At 38.2% G+C, this 24,037-nt stretch overlaps 1 protein-coding gene across 5 annotated transcripts in view; it reads right to left on the reverse strand.

Annotated features, from left to right (window-relative positions):
• Window positions 1–532: 532 nt before the first annotated feature.
• Window positions 533–24,037, reverse strand: part of LOC108094498 (CUGBP Elav-like family member 2) — a 121,353-nt gene continuing 97,848 nt past the window's right edge. For 3 of the 5 annotated variants that reach the window (XM_017195098.2, XM_017195099.2, XM_043208647.1), the window contains 5 exons: window positions 17,360–17,541; window positions 16,999–17,296; window positions 16,264–16,470; window positions 10,299–10,448; window positions 1,156–2,683 (listed from right to left, as the gene is read on the reverse strand). In XM_017195098.2, coding sequence (XP_017050587.1) covers window positions 2,415–2,683; window positions 10,299–10,448; window positions 16,264–16,470; window positions 16,999–17,296; window positions 17,360–17,541 — 1,106 coding nt within the window. In that variant the 3' untranslated portion in view covers window positions 1,156–2,414. Of the gene's footprint in view, window positions 816–878; window positions 985–1,155; window positions 2,684–10,298; window positions 10,449–16,263; window positions 16,471–16,998; window positions 17,297–17,359; window positions 17,542–24,037 lie in introns of those variants that run through there. The other 2 variants (XR_001771553.2, XR_001771554.2) reach the window with 2 other exon arrangements.

Consider the following 24,037-nt stretch of genomic DNA (forward strand, 5'->3'; position numbering starts at 1 on the left):
ATAAATACACATAATTCATTCGCTTAACTAACTGCGTTTTATCACTAGAATTACGTTCTCGCTGTTCAATGCCGTAATATAGCCTCGGCATATATTTTCAGCATTTTTCCAAACCAATGCTTATCCTCAGCATTCCATCTTAAAATGCATTCTTATTTCATTTGTCCGAAAGTGGGAATCGCTTAATATCTAGTCAGAACACACAGCCTTGCTTTGTTTCTCTAAAAAATTACACTTAGCATCTAATTATTAATTACACATTTAATTACACACAGAACACTTTCGTCTTATTAAGCTTATATTTAGGTTTAAATGGCAATTTCTGCGTTTAAATAATGTTTAATTTAAAGCCACATCCAGATAGTTTGTATAAAACGCACACAGCTTACGACTCTACTCCAAACAAGGAATCATATTCAATTTATAAACCTAATTCAGAAACAAAAACAATTTAGCTAACCTTCCGTCTGATTTGTCAATGCTTTTGTTCAGCTACAAAACCAAGTTATTGAATTTGACCACAAACTAGAACTCAGAAATAATCAAGTTTATTTTTATAGATTTACTTTGCTAAAATTAGTTTGCTTTACAAGCTTATAAAATGTCTTTCCTCGGCTATCGTACAACATGTTTGCATTTTCATTTTATTACAGATCTTCCCATATGCTTTTGTGGTATTAAAATGTACAGTTCTTGGAAATTTGTATGCGACAGCAGTGGAATAGGCATTTATTTGTAGGATTCTCGAGACTCAAGCGGATAATATTTACAAGTTTTGGGGAACTATGCGTCTTTTAAAAACGATTTGTTTACAACTGAAATAAGAAAAATAAATTAGAAATGTCTTTTTCAAAAGAAGGAGACTTGGTTAATATTACCTTTCAACTGGCGGTTTGCGTCGACTACCACTTGACTTTGCTTTTCCAAAAATAAATCGCAAAACTCTGGCAAAGGTGAACATATCATCTGAAGAATACAAAAAAACTGTAAGTCATTACTAAATAGTTTTCAACTGGAAGTGCGGATAGAGACACACTTTCAATATAATTCACTGAAAAAATTAAATGCTAATGTGATGTAAAACAATAACATTACCTTGTTGTAATACGAACTAATACATAAAAGTTAAACACTCAAATTGATAATATTTTTTTGTGCATTGAAACAGAGAACAAAACTTTATTTAGATATGTATGCGTGGTATGATGTGTTTACATATGTGCATGATTTTTACATAAACAAAGTATGCTACATAAGGCACTATCTACTTCAAAGATGTGCGACGACAGAAAGCCAAATAAACTTCAACTTTAACAAAAAGTTTACAACGAAATGAGTCATATAAAATAATATAATACCAGATTTGTGTAAATTTTGATGAAGTAGCAAGTGATTAAAACTAATAAAAAATAATATAATTAACTCCATTGATGAAACTTCAAACATAAATAACAAATTTTTCCTTTTTTTTGTAGATTTCATTTGGTTTGTAGTCTTTTGTATGCATAGTTATTGTTTTTACAAATCGCATAATTAACAAGAAAGCGTAGGTGTATTTGCTTTTTCCACTAGTTATAATAATAATAGAATTACTTATTATGTGTGTTAACGAAAACATTTCATTTCAGTACAAATAAAAAATGTGTTAGTTTGGGGGCGTAACAAATCAGATAACTAAAAACTAATTATGCGTATCGGCATAGGTGTAGGTATATATAAAAGAGATAATCCATTTAACAAAACGAATAACTTGTAACTATAGCTAGAATATATATCGTGTAGGTATATATTTGTAATAAAGAACTTCATTGTGACTTGCAACATGAGAGATGAACAAATCAAACAGAGAGTGAGTATAAAATAATGAGATATATCAAAAGCTTATAAACTAACACTCGAACATATCTTTGTTTTTTTTTTTTTTTTTTTTGGTTTTTTATTTTTTCGGTTCGTTTGTGAGTCATGAAAATGTGTACAAAATATTTAGTAAAAGGGCGATGGTTCAACCAACTCGTACGACAGTTTAAAAATATGAAAACAAGTCGTAAAAGATAAGGTTCGAAGGGAACTTCAACAGAAAGTTAACTAAACTACGGTCTATAAGTTGTAATATTCGTTTCTTTTTTTCGTGTTTTTTTTGTTTTTTGTTCGTTTGTTTTTTCTAATTCAACATATAACGTGCTAAATCGTAAGTGGTTCTGTTTCTTTTGGCACAGATTTCATGTCTTTTTTCAGCTTTTGTATTTGGTTTTCATCATACGTACAACGTTGGCATTCGCATCTTCGTTTACTCTTGCAACGCGCGCGCTCTACACGGGCAACTCTTCATTCATTGACTACTCCATATTTCACAAATCTCAGTGTTCTCCTACTCGGTGTGTCCGGGTAACCCAGCTGCTGGTGGCAGGAGTCCTCTAGTAGGGCTTCGAGTCCTTCGGCTTCTTCAGCTGCACCTTGAGCCGCTTGGTGCCCACCTGGAAGCCGTTCATGGCCTTGATGGCCACCTGGGCCGAGTCCGGATTGTCGAACGACACGAAGCCAAAGCACTTCGACAGGCTGGTCTGCTTGTCGATGAACACCTTGGCCGAGATCACGTTGCCGAACGGCAGGAAGGTGGAGGCCAGGTCCGTGTCGGTGAACTCCTGCGGCAGATGGTAGATGAACAGGTTGCAGCCCTCGGGTCCTGAAAAATATAAATGAGAACAAAAGAAATATTAGTACCATAAAACATTTAAGACATTATCCAACAAAACATTTTTTAAATACATTTTAAAAAACTTGGAAAGAAGTATAACAAATTACAATATAAATTGCTTATTTACTAGCAGCATAATACAACCTTTATATAAATTATTTTATAAATTTAATTTCTTTAAGAAATGCCATAAAAAATTCATTTTTTTATTAGACCCATTTTGTTAATTTTATTAAATTGCTTGAATTGAAAAAATTTATTATTTTCTATATATTATCAATTTATACAAAATTGATCAGCTAACTCACAAACATTTTCGATCAATATCTACTTAGAATATTATAGTATTAATCTTTGTTTGCCTGCGTTTAGCCTCAGCTTGGAGCGAACAATTAATTAACTAGTTGCACCGTTTACGCTCTCGGTTTTCCCCCGAAAATTTGCAACCGCAGAATGCAAACGGAAAGTTGAGCGGACAAAGTCTGAAATTATATGAGCCCGGTGGCGGAGATTAGGGACTGGGAATTCGTGCCAGCAGCAGCTGATTGCCAAAACGGAAGCGGAAATGATGTGCCCAACTCTGGATGCTCTCTCTCTTTCGCACTTGACTCTCGCTGTCTCTTTCGCTTTTGTTAAATCTGCACAGAACGTGTGTGGGTGTGACACTTTGTTTAGCTAGCAGCACGTGCTATTGCGACTGCTGACATCGTCATCATTATCTTTTGGGGGCATTATCATCGCCATTCCCGGCATTATCATCATCATCGCTCCGTCTCTGTCGCTCATATCGCCCCGTCCCTGTCGCACGCACATTAACGTGGCTCGCGCCTCGTGCTGCGGTTGCACTTTTCGTGCAAATTACTGTCAACGTCACTGGCAATGAGCAGTCAGCAGTCGGCAGTCGTCAGCGGTAAAACAACCCACCAGCATCCAAATTCCAGAGCGCCAGCTCGGATGAAAAGAGATGGAGTGAGCAGATAGAGAGAGACGGCAGGTTGGGTGGTGAAAAGGGTGGAAAGAGGGAGGAAAAGGGGGCGGCACAGCTGCGTCAGCAGTCGCGTTTTCACTTTCGTGACGCATTTTAATGACGGCAAAACGCTTCGAATGGCAGCTGGTATTTTGCGGTCTTTCAATTTTATCAGGCTGAAGCAACAAAAACAAGAAACAAGGAGAACAATGGTGTTTGGAGGGAGAAAAAACTCATATGGTTAAAAAAAAAAATTCATTTTATGATACTGACAAACCGAATTCAAAGTTGTTAAATGTATTAAAATAATGAAAATAATATTCACACAATTATTAAATAAATAAACACCAAAACGAGGGTAGCCACTAATTTGTCACATAAAAATATATTGTAATAAATAAATAATTTGTCATTTCGTAAACCATACAAAATATTTATTATTGTGTGTAATCTGATGCGTAATTCCTTTTGGATAAAAAGAAAAGCTTTTGTGATTTGCCCAAAAAAGTATGCTACAACAATGGAATGAAGGTATCTCTCCGATTTAATTTTAATTACAATCACGTTTCACGGTTCTTTTCATCAGTAAAGCAAACTGCCGCACTCTTTGATGTGTTACCCCGCACAGACAAGCTGAGATTCACACTCGCTGTAATCGGATAAGTTTGTAGTGGTTCCAGGACATCAGCCACCATCCCATCGCACTCCATCGCATCCCATTCCTTTATATCCCATCCACTGCCAGCAGCACCATAATTCTTACTCCATCATCATCGTTCGCCAGAAGCACCGCTATTGATCACCTTGATGTATGAGTTGGCCACCGTAGGCCTGCAATCCCAGTGGGCCACGCCCCCATCCGTACGCCCCCAAGGTAAACTGACTGCTGACAGATTGCCCGACGCTGATGCGATTACAAAATGAAGCCAAATTGAATGGCGAAGACAGCCGGGCTCCGTGCTCCTCCGGAGGCATCTCTCCTCCTTCTTCGGGATGGCAAGCCTTTGACGTTGCCAGGATTTTAATATTAATTGACTCAGGGCTCGTGATGCACTTGTTGCTTTGTAATTTTGCACACCCATCAATTAATTTAGGCTCAGTGGAGCAGCAGCAGCAGGCGAGCAAAACGGGGAGTAAAAAGTCCAATTAAAAATGCTTCAAGCTATTGAATTACGCGACTAACAAGCGACACGTGTGCCCCAACACGATATATAATTAGATGAAAGGGCGATTGCGAGAAAGCCGGCACAATGTGTTCCTAAGGCAACAAATTAAGGCAACAATTTTCAATGGGCTCAGAGATTTTCTTGAAATTATTCACAAGGGAATAATTCGTTGGGTGGGTTTGCTTATTTTTGGAAAGGTAATAATTTAAGAATTTTCATTCTTATTGAAACATTAAGGAATTTTCTAATTCAATTTAATCTGATGAACATTGAAATTCTTTTTTGCATTTACTAAAGCATTAAATTGTTAGATTTAAATTTAAATTCTTTTTCAAGAAGTTTAATATAGAAGACAATGTTTTATTAAATAAGTGCTTTCGGTGTTATTTTATTCCCCTTTTTTCCGCAAAACAGTTTCTTTTTTACCAAATTTATATTCAAAACTAAATCCATACGCAGTCGTCTGGCTTTACTCAACTTTCTATAAATTCAGTTAGCTGTCAACTGCAAAATGTTTTCCACACATTTTGGTAACCAAAAATGTGTAACTTCTTGGAATTCCCCAAGGATTTCCCCTCTCTATTGCTCTTCTGCGCATACAAATAAACTTCCTGTTTTGTTTTTTCTTAGCCCAACATTTTTTTTGATTCGGTTCGGTTGGAATTTTTCAGTGTGCGAAAAACGATTTCCTATATTGCATTTTCCTCTTCCGCCGAGCAAGGATGCGCCATCCGCCTTGGCAATGTCGCCTGCCCTTTTCGCCATTGATGCACTCGCATTTTGGAGGGGCATAAAGGGAGATGTTAGCTGCAGATGCACATCACTCCCCCCTCACTGCACTTCACTCCTTTCGCAGTTAGGGGCAAGCATTTTTTTGCTATTTTCTTGGCTGTCGCGCTCACCCAAGTGAGCTGGCGGGAAAGTCCTCCTTTATTTTCCTACTCCTCTCAAGGGCACCAACGAGGCGGAAGGAAGCCAAATGGAATCTATGGCACATAAGCTACAGTTCTAGTTCTGCCTGCACATATATCTGAGTTGCTTTATTGATTTTAATGCGACTTATGCATGAAAATGCAGTGGGAGAAAACAACTACTTGCTGCTGAATATCTTTCTGAATACGTTGTTGAATAACACTGTGCGACAAAATTTAACGAAATGTTTGTTTGAGTTACTTTTTTGATTGTTTTCGGTTAAGGGGCATAAGTTATGCACAAAAATATTTATGCCACCTTCTAAGTGATAGGATTTCTTTTTTTATGATAAATTTTATGAAATTATTATTATGAAAATATTTAACACAAAATATTATTTTTTTTACTTCCAATAAACTATTATTTTTTTTTAAAAGTGAAATTTTTTTCTGATTTTTTTGGCTTTTTCAGAGGTATCCTCGCGTAACAAGTTCCATACAAAGTCGCCCAGAGTATAGAGCTGGGAGAAAAAAATTTTAAAGCATTGTTATAAAAGCCTAACGGTATATTTGCTTAATACATTTTAATTAATAGATATTGAACTTGCATTAACGCTTATAACGGTGAAAAAATATTTTCCCAATATGGTATTATAAGGCTGTGAAATATGCAAAAACACGCGTTTTTGGGACCTTTGAGTGTGCGTAGAAGCTGATTGGCTATTGATATTAACAAATCCAAAAACTTGTATTCTTATTTTGACTGGTAGAAGTGAAAAATAAGGAAAAATCAACTCAAACATTTTTTTGTCGCACAGTGTAATATGAAGTTAAAATGTTCAATTTTTTGTTGCAGTTTTTTTTGAACTTGTTGTTTAAAATGTTGTTGTCAAAGTTTTTAAGCACTTAAATAAATAAGTCGTTTAATGTGTGGTTGATTGCTGTTGTTGTTGAATCTTTTAAATATTTTTGTATAAGTACAGTTTACAGTTTGCCTGGATAATAGGGTCTACTAAAACGTTGATAAATTAATGCTTTGATTATCAAGTTCAGGAGCATCAGCTTGAGAATTAAATTTGTTCTTGTATAACAACTTCTTGCTGTGCATTTTATTTTCCCCGTCGTTATAACCACTCACTTGCAGGCCAAGCCCTTTTCAATTCCACCCACCTCCCGGCGCAAAAGTCGCAAATCTGCGAGGTCGCTGGCTATCTCCTCAGCTTCTCGACTGGCTCACTCCTCTGCTCCTCCTTCTGGCACACACACAACATTTGGTTATTTTATATTCCAGCTTCCGGCTTATGCACATGACTTTAATCCGGATGCAGCCGGAAGAAGAGGCGACCGCTGCCGCCTTAGGGTCACCCATGCGATGATGAAGACGGGGGATTCCCATCGTCTGTCACTGTCATATTTGCTGCCTTCCTTCCGTCCCTTTCTCGACCAGAGTTCCCGTCCTTTTGCTCCTTTAAAGCGTAGTTCTGCTGGGCCGCTTATGTTTTTTTTTTTGTTAGCTTTACAACATATTTTTATATTTATTTTATTTCGCTTTTGCCTCTGTTTCCTGCTTAATTTTGTGCCTGTCGTCTGGTCCTGTCTACATGCTTATAAGTTGTTTCCTGCTCCCATTCCTCTGTATCTTCCGCTTAAACTCCCACTATGGTCCTCTTCCTCTTTCTGTTGTGGAGCCTTCGCCATTTGATAAATTTCACATGCTGAGAATTTATCTGCCCTCGACATTGTTGCTGCAGTTTTTCTGCGCTTTTGCCCCACGCAGATTGCATAAATCTGACATTTTTAGGATATTCTCAAACATATTTTTTCCGTGCAAGCCAAGAGTTCAATGATATTCAAATCAAAAGGGGGCGAAAATGGAAGGGAAGGGGAAAGCCAGATAAATTCTCTTTCTAAACTTCTCGAAGAAAAACGATTTAAATCCGCATAATGTACAGAAAACAAAATATAAAATTTCTTCTTCAAATTATAGATATAAATAAATGTGTCTAGAATCCTTCAAAAGTAAAATCTTGATCTAGGGCGTTTAATGTTGGTGTTTAAACTCCTTTAACCTTGGTTTAGTTGGTTTTATAGAAGGGTAATCCCTTTAACTTATTCTGCCAAGTGAGAGTCAATTACCCATTAACCACATCCCCACTCTAATCTTTCATATCCCATTCAATAATTATATAGGGCTTGCAGTTTCCCCACCCCTTTTTGGACAGGTCGACTTTCATTTAAGCTAGTCCAAGTCATCTATGATAGTTTTTCACAATCCAGCCAAGCGAGGCGAAACATGGCAGCTCACATTTCGCATTTCGGCTAGCAGGAGCAATTTGTTGTGCTTCCCCAGACAGGACCACACAATCCTCGCTCCTCTTCCAGGACTGTGACCCCCTCCACCCACATCTCCTTCCCCTGAATAACAGTTGTTGCAGTTGGTCAGGAGGGAATTTTCGGGGACGTCATGAGTCAGCAGAGCAAACAAGGAGTCGCACAAAAGGACGAAGTGAGCGGAGGTGCAGGAGTCGCAGGAGATAAAGATGAAGGCGGGAAGGAGAAGGGCGAGCGATTCACTCAACTGCAAAAATATATCTCACTATATGGTGCATAACATGCAGAGAAAAATAGCGGATAGGATTTTTGTAAGTAAAGTTACTTAGTTCAACCCAAATAGTTAAAGATATCTATTAAACAAAGTTTTAAAATCATATATTAAAATAATAATGTAATGATAACAATAAATAACACTTGTGAATAATTAAGTAAACCTTAGTTAACTTAACTACAAAGTAAACCCATCTAAAGTATCACCAATATATTATAGTTTCATAAAATGTTTGCAAAGGTTAATTTAAAATATTTTCCACATTTTTCCCCTCTGCACATTCACATTAGATCAAGCACCCCCAAAACCCCCATCCACCTAAAGGATGTTTGCTTATGTAACCGGAAATATAGCAAAAAGTGCAGTGCCAAAACATTTCCCGCTGCCTTTTGCCCAACATTTCGAACATCGCCTGCTGCAACTTTAATGTTATGTGTGCCAAAAGTACACGCCCAGGCACACAAATCCACAGTGGGTGGTAAAAAGAAACGCTCAGTTGCTCAGTTGCCCAGTTGCCATATTTCCCGATATCGACATCGACGTCTGACTAATGGAATTGTGTGTCAAGTGTGTGTAATATTTACACTGTGTCGGGAGCTGATAAAAATTTAAGCTCCGCCAAAACGCTCCTCATAAATTCTCCTTAGCGAGCGAAAGATGGCAACTCGGGGAGCCGAAGTGAGTGGAGCGTACAGGATGATTGATCTTATTGATTTTTGCTACATCTCTCCCAGGCATTGGCTTATGGCATTGAAGGATTTGTGTCAGCAGAAGACATTCGGTTGCGGATTACAGGGGCGTCGTGTGCACATTCATTCGGGGGGCGTGGCAAAGGAGGATTGAAGCTCTTGAGAGATGGTGAAGATGCTCGGGATTTTGATTTGTAGGGACTCGAAAATCTGCTTAGACCGCTCTCAAAGTTATGAAAATGCCCAGCGCATCCAAATCCTTTCCCTCATCCAACTGCATAACATTTGATAGATGACTTTTCATATAAAATACGGCTCTTCTCCTCTAGCACAATATAAAACGGACGGGAACAATGGCGCAACTAAAACTAAGTAGATTAGACAGATATCCACAAAATGTCCATGACAAGTGGTTGTAGAGGTGGTGGAGGGGAAAAGTGGGCAAATGGGTGGGAGTAATCCAGGGGCAACGAACAGAAAACTGCAAAAAAGGATGCAAAAATAACCGCATCACGAGCGAATGACGCTGACAGCAAAGAGCGGGTTAATGCATGCGATGTTGCATCAGCAGCAGAAACAAATATAACTGGGGTCTTCCAAAAACGAGAGACTATTCGAAGATTCCATAGCCTAACTTACAAGTCGAATCAAAAAATATATGGGATAGAATTTTAAAAATAAATAGTACTGCAAAGAAATTACCTTTTCTTTTAAGGAATTAGTTTGCAAAGTTTTGGTTCTTCATTTTTAAGTAATATTTTTTTTATCATATTATCCCACTTTAGATTAAGATATTCAAGTCTCATCTACATTTAACAAGAGTATTTTAAGGGCTTACTTATGTTAAAGTGTATATCGCGGAGTATAAAGTGCAGAGAAAAGTATTTGATATTGGACGGACACAACCGCAGCAGCATTCATTCGGTCATTTTGCTACATTTATCAAAATGTCAGCCATTTAGACATTTCTATTCCTAACGTTTGCGTGAACCTTTTTCCACCATTTTTACCCTTTTCAGTACCACACTGATTACCAACGAAAATTCCAATAGAACGGGATAAATTCTGACAGAAAAAAATTTAGCTTTAAAATCTATAAAAACGATACATATCAAACTTGGCAATGTAAATTGCGTATACGAACTGTTGATCACAAAGAAGTCGAATATTTTCATAAATTGGTTTATGTTTACAATACCAAATTATCAATTACCATCTGCTATATATGTATATTTTTCTCAGTGTTCTTTCAGTTGGTCACTCACCTTCAATCTGCTTTCCCGCTGCGGCGGCAGCTGCGGCACTCAGGGCAACGCTGGCCAGCGGCGAAGTGGACAATGCACTGGCGCTGCCGAATTGCGGTAGACCGGCGGCTGTTGACATATATGCCGATGCCAGTGGGTTCGGATCCGACCCTATATGGATGGAAGAGAAGGGAGAGAGGAAATACGTATTAGTTATTGTTACACCAAAGCAATTTTAGAATTTTTTCGGAAAATTATAAGAGGGGCTTCAACATTGTGTTTAAAAACCAAATAGGTTATAAAGAAATAACACTTGGTTGTCATCCCAAAAAAATAAAAATATAATTTAAACTTGTAAAAGATATTAAAAATATTTCAATAAATATTGAAAAATATTACAATCACTCTGATTTCAATAGTTTAACAGATAGGCTGTCTGAAAATATTAATATATTTTATTTTATAAAAAAATGTCTTGTTTAATTTATATCGGAATTCGTTATCGATCGATTTTGGTATTTTAATTTAACCACCTTCTGTATTCCGCAACACTAGTTCCCCGCAATGTTTCACCTCCGATTTCACTGTATAATTATTATTTAGTTGGTCTCGTTTCGTCAGACGTAATTAATCATCGAATTTTGTGACCTGCCACGCGGGGTGACATTTGATTATTTTACAAAGCACACACGCGACATCCGCAATAGCCAATCTGAAATTAATTTGTCTCTGCGCGATGTTGGTTGTGTTCTGGTTTTGGGTTTTGTGTAATTTGACGCCTGTTGTTTGTTATTTAGTTGTTTTGCGTGTTTCGCCATTGGCCGTCATGCAATGCAATTTTGTGGTTTGCAATCCGCCCCCGACCACTATTCCCACATTGACCCTTTTCGCCGCCTTAAAACCCCCTTTGGTGCCACCCATGATGGCCGTTATTAATGAGTTTTGCAAACCTTTCTGTGTGTGTGAGCGAAATTTTAAGCAATGTGGCGACTATAACCGCCGACAAATTCTAAATCCAGATTTGAATGCTTTGAACTACTTGAATTTAATACAAATAATTAAAATTCTAATAGCGAATTATTTTTTTTATTAAAGATTACCTATTGTAAAATTTTATGAAATTATCTATATTACTTTGGGCTATATATTTTTTCCGTGACTTACAGTCAAGTAGACAACTTTACTGATTTAAATATACAAAGGAAGTAAAACATGGCAAATTTGCTGAAGCGTGTAAGCGAAAAGTTTTGCACATATTTGCCTCGAAATTGTTTTAATTGTTGTTCAAAGTTTCTTACAGAAAGGCAAGAAAAGTCAGTCAAAGTAAGAAGTTGAATGCAGGAGGACCCGATGCAGTACTCATCAAGGAGCTGGCTAACTAAGTTGGCCAATAATAATCCACATGAGTGGCCTGGCCGGCTGAAAAAACAACAAACAGTGCCAAATTGAAGAAACATCCGAAAGAAAGGAATAAGAAGTGGAGAACATTGCCTAAAACTATTTTCTGGCCCGGATGTTGTCTGTTTTGTATTTGCAAGTTTTTAGTTTACAGTTGGAAATTTGTTCGTCGAGTTCAAGTACAAAATTTTACAATTTCCAGTTTGCAGTTCCTCCTCCTTCATCTTATTTGCCACTTGCAGGCAGAAGACTTTTCGCTACCACTGTTATTGTTATTGTTGCTCTTGATTTTGAAGTGCAAAAAGCGAAAAAGTGTATAAACAAACGTAATGGAGAACTGGCTGAGAAAGAGAGGACTCCATGAAAGGAATTGCCAAACAACGAGGAAGGAGTTCAAAACGTGTTGAAACCCTAAATCAGTTTGAAGGGTCTGGGGTTGGTAGAATAAACTACATAGTTTACTGCACTTGAACCAAACTTTGATTAAGATTTTCGGTTGTTGCTGTTGGCTTGGCACTGCTTTTGTTTTTTTCTGTTCCTTTCCAGCTACTCAACTCGGAAGAGAGGTCAAAGGGTAAGCTTCGAAAAACTTTTTGAATTGGATGCTCTTGGGCTTTAGTGAGAAGTGCTTGCAGAAAATCAAGCGATTGATAAGGAGGACAACTGAAAGTCTTTTTATACATTTTATTTTATTAATAAGCCTCCAGAACTTCAAACAAAGTTTGGATTTTTTATTAGCTAAAAATAGAATGAATAAATAAATTAAGATAGTATCTATTTTAGTGTAAAATTCTTCAAAATTCACCCTAGCATTAGGATTCAAAACTGACTAAATAATCCTCGGAAGTAACTTTTAAATCGCAATTATAATCCCATACATACCCAGACTTCCCCTCAATATGGTAATGCCTGCCCTATTTTCCAATTTAGCCTCGTTTTCATCTCCCCGAAACTGCAATCTGCGAACAAAAACCCTCTATAATTTCCATCCTGCCATTGTTATCTTCCCCAATTTGTATCTCTCGCGTTGTTCTCCCTAACCCCAAAACAATTAGTTTTTTCATTCCAGTGCCGATTTCGGTACACTCTCCATAAACAATATTCGAGGGGTGTGCGAACAGCAAACAAAGGGAGACCAAAGTCGAGAGCTCAATTTGTTTGTCCATTTTATTTGTGGCTGGCAAAAGCCGAAAGTAACAATAACAACAGCCGTCACTGCAAAAACTTTGTTACTCGTGGCAACTTGGAAAGCGATTTTGTAGTTTAGTTTATGTATCCGACCAGAAATGAAAAAAGCAGGCAAACGGAAAGTTGTTTTTTTCCATGTATTGGAAAAGGGGAAAAATGGGGAAAAGGTAAGGATATAAGGGTTTCAACATCAAGATTTTCTCTACTTGTTGTTTTAACTCTTCAACAGACCAGGCTTTAAAAAAACAAGAAATAAAAAATGTATCTGTTTATATATTATTTTTAGTAGACATTTTTAAACCAACCAAAGAGTACAATTGGTTTGGTTTTCCGGTGACAAACTCCACAAAATATATATACCTTTTAAGTACTGAGTATTAAAGGGGAGAAAGGACACACAGATAGGCGCATCTTCGCTGTCAGCTGCACTTTGAACTGAATTTCTTTTTCAACTCGAAGGGGAAGGATGCCGGAGACGGAGAAAGAGAACAGCTTCTTCGAGTCCGAATCGCCGGACTCCATCCGCTCCCGGGGCAAAGAATTTTTAATATTTCATTAAATGAAGTGCCCGGAAATCGTTCAAGTGGCACACGATGAGCACGCACAAGTGCACAAGGGCCAAAACTCACGAAAATCCCCACAAGATAAGCTCAGGCCAAAGGAGGAAAAGCGCCGGCGACGACGAAGAGGGGAATGGCTGGAAATCCGCTTAATTTTTGGCATTTTTCTGGTTAAGTCAGCCGCAGATTTCTCGTCTTATTTGGCCGTGTTTTTTGTTCGCCTACTTCTCACTAAGATCCTCTCGGAATGAACTTGCTAAGAAAATATTTAAGAAGTAAGTGTGGAAAAGGCGGAAAATGCGACCAGCGATGCCCACAGATTGCCAACGACATTTCCTTCGTTCTTGGACCGAAAACTCAACTATTGTTTTTTTTTCTCGAGCAGTTTTTGTTTGTGCTTAATTTGGCTTCTGCCTTTGCCCTAAGTGGAACTTTCTTGCGGCTTTTATTTGATAAAATGACAGGCCATAATTTTTTTTAGAACTTTACGCTTTTTTGTAACTATATAAAGTAGAAAAGATCAACAGCACCGAAATTGAAAAAGAACAAAAAAGTACTGGGGTACTTAAATTTGACGACTACTTAAAAACCTTTGAATAGAAGAGGTCAAAGCTTTGGTTTTTTAGGAAAAGAACATAAGCTATTAAAAGACTTGTTAATGATTAAAGAAAAGAACATCAACTATAAAGTCTTGCATTTTATTGACAGTCTCGTTGATGTTTTTAAATTATGATAAAATATAAGCTAATTAAAAACTTGAATCATGTACAGCCGCACTTCATTCCTGACCTTAATAATTTAATTCCCTATTGCCGCTGCAACTGCAAATTGGAAGCTGAGAAGTGAGAAATGAAAACCGTGAACTGAGCAGAAACCATTGCAATTTCCCCAAAGCGAAAAAGTCAATGAGGCCAAGAAGGAGCAGCGCATTCTGGCTCGTCCTTTATCCCCAATTTCCCACTTCCCGTTCCCTCCTTCCCCATTTCCCATTTCCCAGGCCCCAATACCTCGTAACTCCGTTCCCCTTCTTCTCGAGAGGCTTTCGGTGCAATAAGTTCCGTGTTGTTAATTTCACAAGAGAGTGTAACTTGTAATTTTGTATGTTGTAGGGTCTCTCCTCCTTTGTGGATAAAGTCAGCCTCCCTTCGTTTCCCCCTTTCCCCACGATAAGGACATCAACTCTCTGCAGACTGGTGACGTAAAGCAGGAGACGTTAAACAAGCGCGTTACGGTGCACGTGAACGTTACGTCGAATGCTTCGTTGACTTTAACTATCAAACTTAAAAACACACACATTTTTATGACGAAATGAAAATGAAAGCAGCATCAGTCAGCAGGTGAGGAAAAGTTTGAAGCGCTTCAAATTCAAAATTAAAGGATCACAATTTGTGAAAAAAAGCAATTCAATACATGGTCAACAGAATAGGGATAAAATAAAAGCCAGTGAACTAATTAAAAAGAATTCTCACCTGATTTTTTGGCTACATTTTATCCACATTTTATAATACGATAGCAATTTTAAAGTGGAGAATAGAAAGTATTATATTGTTAATAAGAACATTTTATGATAATTGAAAAAAATGTAAATTATTTTTTTTATCATAAAAATAAGAATTTAAGAATGAAGAAATTCCAATAAGTAACTTGGCAAAGCAAAATTAACAAAAAAAGAAAACCTTGAAGTTTAAACATTCAAGAGAATTCTTACCTGATTTTTTGGCAGCGGCCTTTTTGCCCAAAAGACCTTTGTTCAATCCACATATTTTTATTAGATTGGGTAAGCAATTTATAAGAAGAGAACATAGAATTTATATTTGTTAGTAAAGGGCAAAGGGCAATCTTCAAAGCTAATTAGACAAGTCCGCCGATTACGTCAATCCGCTTATTCCTCTTGGAGAGGAAATTCTTATTCGTCTATTTTAATTCAATTTTCGTCGAATTTTCTCTCCAATGAAGATTGACAAGGCCGTGAACGTAATTTGCTTTCTTATATAAGTCGGAAAAACAGAAGACGTTAGAAAGGATAAGCATGAGTTTACTAAATTAAGCTAATTGGCCACTTTGAATGTCAGATGATGACACCTTTGTTGGAGGTGAAAACAGAAATAGAAAAGCAATTTTCCTGGACGTTTTCGAGTGGAAAGTTTACCTCATTATTGACGGAAATAAATTAGGCGAGCGAATGAATATTAATGAATTTATCGATTGGGTTATTTGAGTTATGTTCTCAGATGGGGTATCAATCCAATTTAGTTAGCAATGATTAGGAACTGAAACTGAATCTAGTTATTTATACAATCCAATTCAATTTATTAATTCAATATATTTCTTGATATCCTAAAAATAAGATTTGTGTCTTAACTTTAGAAAATTTGATTCTTAACTATAGAAACAAATGATTTCTTTCTCAATCATATGCCATCCCAGTTTATTTTCGTCATTATCTTATAACCATTTGACACACATTAAAGGCAATAACCAGGAAAACAACCGACACATTAGAGTGTCCGCAAGATAATTAGAAATCGATAAAGAAAACACTAAGAAACGAGAGCGAAAAGGAAAAGCCAGCAACAGGCTGACGAGAAGAGGACGGAAAACTCAGTGACGCACGAGGAAAACTTCAATACGGAAATTAGAAAAAATTAGATAATTAGCTTGGGCAACTGATGGTCCGGAGGATAACGCTGGCCGGATTACGGGATGTGGCACGCCCTGATGAATTATTAACCATGAAGCTGCTTAAAGTGGAACCTCCTCCTCCCCTCTCCTCCCTCACCACTCTCCACTTTCCGAGCTGCTTAAATTGTTACCAAAAAAAAAGGAAAGGAGCAACTTACAGAGCAATGCGGCCGTGTTGGTCAGTTGGGCGCTTCCCGGCGATGTGGCAGCGGCTGCTGCGGCGGCGGCATTGGAAAGACTCGGCTGCGTCATGGCGGCGATGGCCGCCAAATTCTGGACGGTCATCGGGGTCAGGAGTCCGGCGGCCGCCACGGCGCTCGTGTCCGTCGCCGAGCTGCTCTGCTGGGCTCCCAGTCCTGTGAGGGCTGCAATTGGGGGAAACTTAAATTAATTTCGGATGGAAAGCGTTTGGTCAAATGTTTTCGGTTGCACATCAGGTCGATCCACTGTGGCTCGAACTTTTGTAACTACGCGTTATCTGCGTATCGCCAGTTTAAATCAGTCAAGAATTTGGATAGGATTCAATTGCAAACTAATTGCAATTATTATTTCGATACATCGTTACTTAAGGTTCCATTAATATCTCATGACAATCAAGTTACTTTATAATTTTAGGTCTAATTGTTTTATTGTTTTAATAAAAATAATTATTGTTAGTTTTTTTCTTGTTTGAAAACCTTTTTTTCACTCTAGCATCTTAAGAAGCATTGCAATAAAATCATAATCAATGCCTCGATTGTTGTCCCTTCTAATTAGAACATTTTGTGTTCTTTAGAATTCGGATAAACGCAGTTTTGTGAATTAAATAAATAAGACGCAAATTTATAAAATAACAGTAATTTCTTGGCTTGATTGCTGCTGATCAGGAGTGTATTTCTGCACCCTGTTCTCACCTTGGAGCAACTGCTGTTGCAGCCCAACCGCCTGCAGCTGCTGCAGCAGCTGAATGGAGGCCGGGGTGATGGCATCGGCGCCGAGGACGGGCGAGGGCTGCTGCGGCGGGTTGGGCAGAATGGGCGTGGTCACGCTGGTGGCCGTCTGGCCGAGCGGGATGTTGATGTTGCTGGCCAGGTTCCACAGGTTGGCCTGGATCTGCTGGATCTTCTTCTGCTCCTTCTCCTTCTGCGTGTCGGCGAACTTGACGACCAGCGGCGATGTGCAGCCCTCCATAATCTTGTTTTGGCTGAGGGTCTTTGGCAAAAGATAGTAAGCGTTTAACATAAATCTAATTGGTAAAGTATACTCAATACTCACCACTTTGATGGCCGAGATGGCGGCGTGTTTGGTGGCGAATGTGACGAAGGCACAACCTTTGCTCTGACCGTTCTGATCCCGAAGGACGGTGCACTCCTCAATGGCTCCGTGGACCTCAAAAAGTTTACGAACGTCGTTCTCGTTTAGCTTCTTGTTTAGCATGCCCACAAAAAGTTTACGTTCTGCAAGACAAATGAATGCATTTCATCAGATTTGTAATTAAATTGATGAGATTAGGAAATCGAAGGCTACGCAGTTGAGTATTAAATTGGTAAACCATAAAATTTAGTTCTACTTATTCTATTTTCAGAATAGGCGAAATTTGATTTTTCGTCTGATTGAAATTCAATGGATTGGATAAAACAAACAAGGAGTAGCATTTTCTTGCAACGTAAATACAAAAATATAAAATATTTAAAACAAAGAGCATAGCAATGTAACTAAACTTGGTTTTTAATAACTAACTAGATGTACAGATATCCGTTACTCAAATGAACGATTTGAATAAAAGTTTTATGCCTAAGTTTAATCTCTGCGTCTATAAAAACAGCAAGTCCATGAGGCTGGAAAATTTTTAAAAAGTCCTTTCACGGTTCCCTTAATTTCTTTTGCTGCATATTCATCTTTTAATTACATAGTTTTCCAAGACATGGATTTTTATATAAAAAAACTAGGCTGATGGTTTTTAAAAATCGGGTTATTGTGTATTTATATGTAGAAACAAAATGTCATTCAATTTTCTGTGGACGCCACAGAATTTTGTGACATACAAATTCAAACCACTATCGCTTTATCAAATCATCTGAGGGTTTTGGTAAGAAATATATGTATTTACTTTGCTTCCTTTTGACTGTTATCTACTTTTACTGAAATACACCATACCCTTTTTCTTTCCAAATAATGGGTATAGTGATATTGTTGTTATCAACGGAACTACCATATATAATTGTCCGCAAAGAAGTGAAGAATTAGTTCACAGAAAGCATTCGTGCAAAGTTGTTCAAAACAACGAGCATTAAAATGACAAAAAATCAAAAATTTGTTTTATTAAATCGAGTTGATATGAAAAACCGCGCTCTAAATTCCAAATATAATCTCCACTTTTAAAAACCAGAGGAACGGAAGAAAAAAAAATTTAAAAAAATTAATAATATGAGTATAGAAATGTCATTATCAACAAAAAATTCTTTCTAAAATGAAAAAGTTCAATTTTGATAAAAACTTGGAGAAGTTTGCTTCTCATAGTGGGAACGCTATAGTTAGGGGCCTCGACTATCAGATATCCGTTAACGAAATAAAAAAATGTAAATAAAAGTTGTATGCCAAAGTTTCAGAGATCCCTGCAGACAGCAGGGCTGAAATCACCATTGGGCTGGTACATTTTTGAAAATTCTTATCTGTGGTGCTATCAAAATGTGGGTGCCACAGAATTTCGCGATTTTCTTTCTCTATGTATTTATCACTAGTATCAGCATGTTTAATCCCTATATTCGATCTGCAATAGTTTTCCAAGACACAGATATTCATCCATACCCTTTCACTCTTCAAATAATGGGTATAGTGATAGTACTGTTCCTATCAACGGAACTACATACATAGCTTTTCGCAAGACTGTGAAGAATTCAAAATTAGTTCGCTGAAAGCATTCGAGCAAAATAGTTCCAAAATGCCAAGCTCCGCAGTTTATTTCTTGTATATTTTTGTTGCCTTAAATATAAATGGAGAAGTTCGGTCGCAGGAAAAAACGCAGGATACGTGTTCAGTTTGCCATTTAACTGATGCCCCAACTCAGTGCGGGGCTTACACTCAAGCAGCTTTGCGGCCCGTTTTCGAACACATGACAAAACTTCAGCGGAATTTAGTAAATCAAACTGAAGGTCTTCATAATGCTTTGTCGCGACTTTCCAGAATCGAAAAAGAGCAGGCAGCTGTGAGTAATGAGTTGAATACCCTGTTGTGGATAATAATAATCGCAAAAGAGGACCCCGAAACCCTGGTGTGGAAAGAAATCGGATCGAGGAATTTTCTAATCCTGAAAAATATATATTTTAAATGGTCATTGGCGCAACGATTTTGCTTTCTTCGTGGCGGTATCCTGGCGACGATACAATCTGCACAAGAGATGATTGCACTGAAAGGAAGCCTCGATAACGAGAGTTACTGGCTCGGCATCAGCGATCAGAAGCAAGAGGGGGTGTTCGTATCCGAGACCACCGGCAAACCAGCCACCTATTTGAATTGGGGTCCCAACGAACCCAAAGATATAACAGGAAGTGAGGATTGTGTTAGCTTTCAAAATGGTGTAATGGCGACTTTTGATTGTAAGGAATCAAAACATGTAATTTGTGAGCTAAAAGAATAAAGTTCAGTGTCGATAATTGTCTAAAACATAATATTATTAATATTTGGCTTATCTGACTAAACCAATAAAAAATATATAATCAACCTTTTATGCATTTCCAACTTTTTTAATGGATTATATAGTGTTTTCTAATGTAATGCAGTACATACCAGTTTTGAGATACAAATTAATACACAATTCATTAATTAAAATTCTAAAAATCTAAATTATTTATACAAAATTAAATACAAAGTTTGTAGAAAGTATTAACAACCTAAAAAGGAATACTATTTAATATTCCAAATCTAAACTCTATTCTTGTTTTAAAGAATATTCTAGCTGTGCAAATATTTTCGCACAAAAAAATGTCTCCTAAATGAAGATAAATCAAACCGAGCCAAACGGAAACCTTGGCCTTGGTAAGTTAATCGCTGCGTGAAACGCTCGCGGAAGCCTCGACCGACCACATCGCCAAGTGAAACTCGATAGCCAGCAAAACAGCATCGTCGCCTTGGCTGAGAGCCCTGTGTTTTGGCATTGAAAGGGGCCACACTCAAGTGGGTTAGGGCCAGGTTTGAGCTGGTCCGGGCCAAAACGAGTCCGCTCCCTTATTGGCGGGTCTGCGTGCTCAGCCAGGCTTAGTTAATTCCTGCATTTGGAAATGCTCAATTAATTTTACATAAATTAAAACTCTCGCCCCCTGCAAAACTGGCATGGACTCGATAACTAATTGGCAGGCATTTAACATTTCGCCAAATATTTGCACTCTCCATGGGGAAAAGGGCTCCAGCTCCAAGTGACCAAGCCGAGGAGGTGGAGGCAAATGGGCAACTAATTTATTTGCACAAACACGCAAAATGCGCACTGCACAAATTAATTGTTATCGAATGTGCAATTGGCTGAGAATGTTTTTCCAGAAGGGCGGGACGGGGGTGGTGTGAAGTGATGTGGTTATTTGTGCGGGCCGATAGACTCGGTTGGCTGGGCATTCTATCTTTTAACTAAACCGAATTGCAAACCAATTGGCTTAAATGCATTTAAAGCGCTGCCCATTATTGGTAGCGGATTAAATTTGTATGACCAGCCAAAAATAATTCATTTCAACGAAATTTATTTCAATTTTTGAGAAATTCAGGCAATTATATATGGTACGAAATAATAAAAAATACATGTAAAATTGAACGGAAGTTCGTATAAAAAAATTACCTAATATATATAAATAACAATTTTGGTTTAAAAAAATGGTAGCTACTAAAAGCTATTAAGCTTTAATTGGTTAGTGAACCAAACTAAAATATAAAACATTTAGTTGTTATTTATTTAACTTCTCTTTCAGGTTAACTATTTTCACCCGACAACGACCCAATTAGCGTTTACTAATTTTAAATGTGCTGGCATAAATTTTTGGCAACATCAACCGAAAAATCCTATAAAACTGCTTTGTTATAAATTATTATTTTATCGCTCCAATAAACGGGAAATTTTAGCCAATGCAGTTTGTTTTATGGTCCGCAATTTGCCACAGCAGAATTTTCAGCTACCCACCGACGCCACCGCCCATTTGGAAATCTGTTTTTGGAAATCAATTAAAATTATAATTAAGCTGCTTATGGGGTGGAAATTGATTTTTAGTAGCCATTCTGGTCATTGACTTCGGCGGCGCTGATGGCGGATATTTAAAATGATTATTCGAAACTTATTATCATGATGGTTTTTATAGTCGGGAGTAACCGCAAGAAGTGTTGAAATTCAGCTTAATGGCTGTGGATTCTAATGCCTCGGTTCTCCCCCATTTCGGTCTGCCACTTGCCACATTTCGAGGCATCATCGTGCTGCAATGCGGCGGCTCCAACCTTCCACTCGATGGAGCATCCTCGTGTCGCCTCTCTATCGCCTCCCCCAACTCATCCAACCAATTCAATTGCCATTCCGAGTGCTGATGCTGCATCATCATCATCGTTATTATCATCTTCCCCAGGCGCTATCGAATGCAAAAAAACTACATATACACCCACAATAATGATGGAGCAGCAGCAGAGGAGGAGGCGAAGCACTTGCCCCATTATTATTATTATGATTATCGCAAACTGCAAGTGCAACTGCAGCAGCGACATCGACTAACTGCACTTGAGCTATATTATCATAATCCTAGCAGAAATTGCGCGCAGTCAGCACCGACCAGCTTACCCAATGGGAAAGAATTTTAAAATTCATCGAATTCGATGCTGAGCGGTTGCGGTGGCTGAATGCCAATACCCCGTGCTAAACTCTTCTCCGCCCGCCAACCAATTCCATAATTTAAGCCCCTCCTCCCGAAAAAGTAAACAAACTTGGCGTGGCGGTGACCTCATTAGTTTCGATCAGGCGCAAATTGAAAGCGTTTCCTGTTGCCATGGGGGAGTTAAATTTAAGAAGGCAAAAACCAGAATATATTACGAATTTTTATGAATTTTGTAAAAGTATCTTCTTTAAACCTAAAGGTAGACTAAGTTTGTATATTATTGATGTGAACTTTGGTTGGGTTTTGGGAAAACAGTATTCCCTTTTTACATTCCCCAATAATGTTGCTAAAATTAATCTCCATTTATATTTTTTCATCCTTATCCGATAATTTTTAAACACAGCTTTTTCCCTAACTTCCTTTTTGTTCTAGATATTAAACCTCACAACTCTTAAGCGGCATTCAATTTAAACTTAACTTGCCCCACCAAGGCAGCGCGAAAACTTCACCTTAAGTCCTGCCAGAGAAATTGCTTTAGTTTTAAATTATTAATACGGCGGACCAGGCTTTCTCGACGTAGTTTTCTCCCCTTGGCCAGGCCAAAAGGAGGAAAAGGAGGAGAACGGGGAAAATGGACGAGTCAGTGAGCCGGCTTCGGGGTAATGCAACTAATCTGCTTCTAGTGGCGCACATTAAGTGTTGCCACGCTTTCGACTTTAATTTGAAAACATAAAGCAGAAAAGGAGGGGCGGTGGTGGAGGCTAAAGTGCGGGCCACTTCTGCAACCTACATCCCAACACACATTCAGCCAGGACTTTATTTTTCCTCGCTCCCGCTGCGCTGGCCATTTTTGCATGCAACTCAACCGAGCGACCACTCGAACCTCCAGCCCCAAAACCCCAAACCCAAAACCTGGACTAGAGAACTAAGGACGGGAGCCTGGAACCTGGACCCCGAGCTCAAAACCAAAACCAAATGCTGGGCGAACGAGCCATGACATCGACGTTCTGAACGCTTCTCTCTCACTCTCAACTCGCGCCCCTTTTTCTTTGGATTCTGCATGTAATGAGTGGGTTATGGAAAATATTTGGTTAAGAACGACTGAAGGAATACCTTTTAGTTAGCATATTCAAGCCAGAGAAAATTTAAATTATTTTTTTTTATTATAAACACGTTACTACATACTAAGGTAAATGAACAGTTATAATAAAATAGGTTCCCAAAACGTGCAAAAATAAAATGCGTTGTATTTAAGACTCTTAAAACATAGTTTTAAGAAGACAGTATTGTATGTGGTTACATAAATTCTCTTTTAAAACAAAAGATGTCTTTACGAAGCTTCAAAGGCTTTTTTAATTTTGCAAGAGATTTAAATTTATTTATATATACATATTTAGGAGACTTTAAACCTTATGATATTTCTTGGTTTGTTAAATACTATACTACACGAATATGACCTCATTTTTTTGGTTGCAATTCTTTCTTGAGGTTCATCAGCCCCGAAATATCAATTTATTTAAAAATGGCAACCGCGCAACGCTCATAAAAACGGGTCATATTTGCCGCCATTCCAGCCGACTGTGTACGTGTGTGTGCGGGTGTGTGTGAGTGACCGTGCATTCTTCAGTCAAACCAACCTATCCCCAGTTACCCACCCATGTAGACCCAACTACCTTCCCCCTCCCCCTTCCCTCCCTTCCGCCCACTCCACTGCAACCCCTCGGCTTCCCGCACACTTGGCTTAGCTTATTTATGTCACAAATATGAGCAAACGCGTACGCAATGCCACGGCTGGTTGGACTTGCCTTGCTTGGATAGAACCACCCCACTTCCACCCACCGCCTCCCCTCACAACTGCCCACTTACCACCCGCCATTCCCCCTCCACGCCCCCGTTAGCCCCCACCCCTTTTCGCATGCACACCTAAGCACTCCTCACCTGGCTGCTTTTGCCACTTTGCATGCATCGCTGCGTGTTTGGCATATTTAACAAATTTTCGCAAAAATAATGTAACTCTCCATGCTGAACTCGCGTTGTTGTTTTCGCCAATATTGTTGTTGCTCTTGTTGTTGTTGTTGCTGTTATTGCGGCTGCGGTTGTACGCACACATTGAAAA

This window comes from Drosophila ficusphila, unplaced genomic scaffold (assembly GCF_018152265.1).
Source record: "Drosophila ficusphila isolate 14025-0441.05 unplaced genomic scaffold, ASM1815226v1 contig_607, whole genome shotgun sequence".
In the NCBI taxonomy this organism is placed as follows: domain Eukaryota; kingdom Metazoa; phylum Arthropoda; class Insecta; order Diptera; family Drosophilidae; genus Drosophila; species Drosophila ficusphila.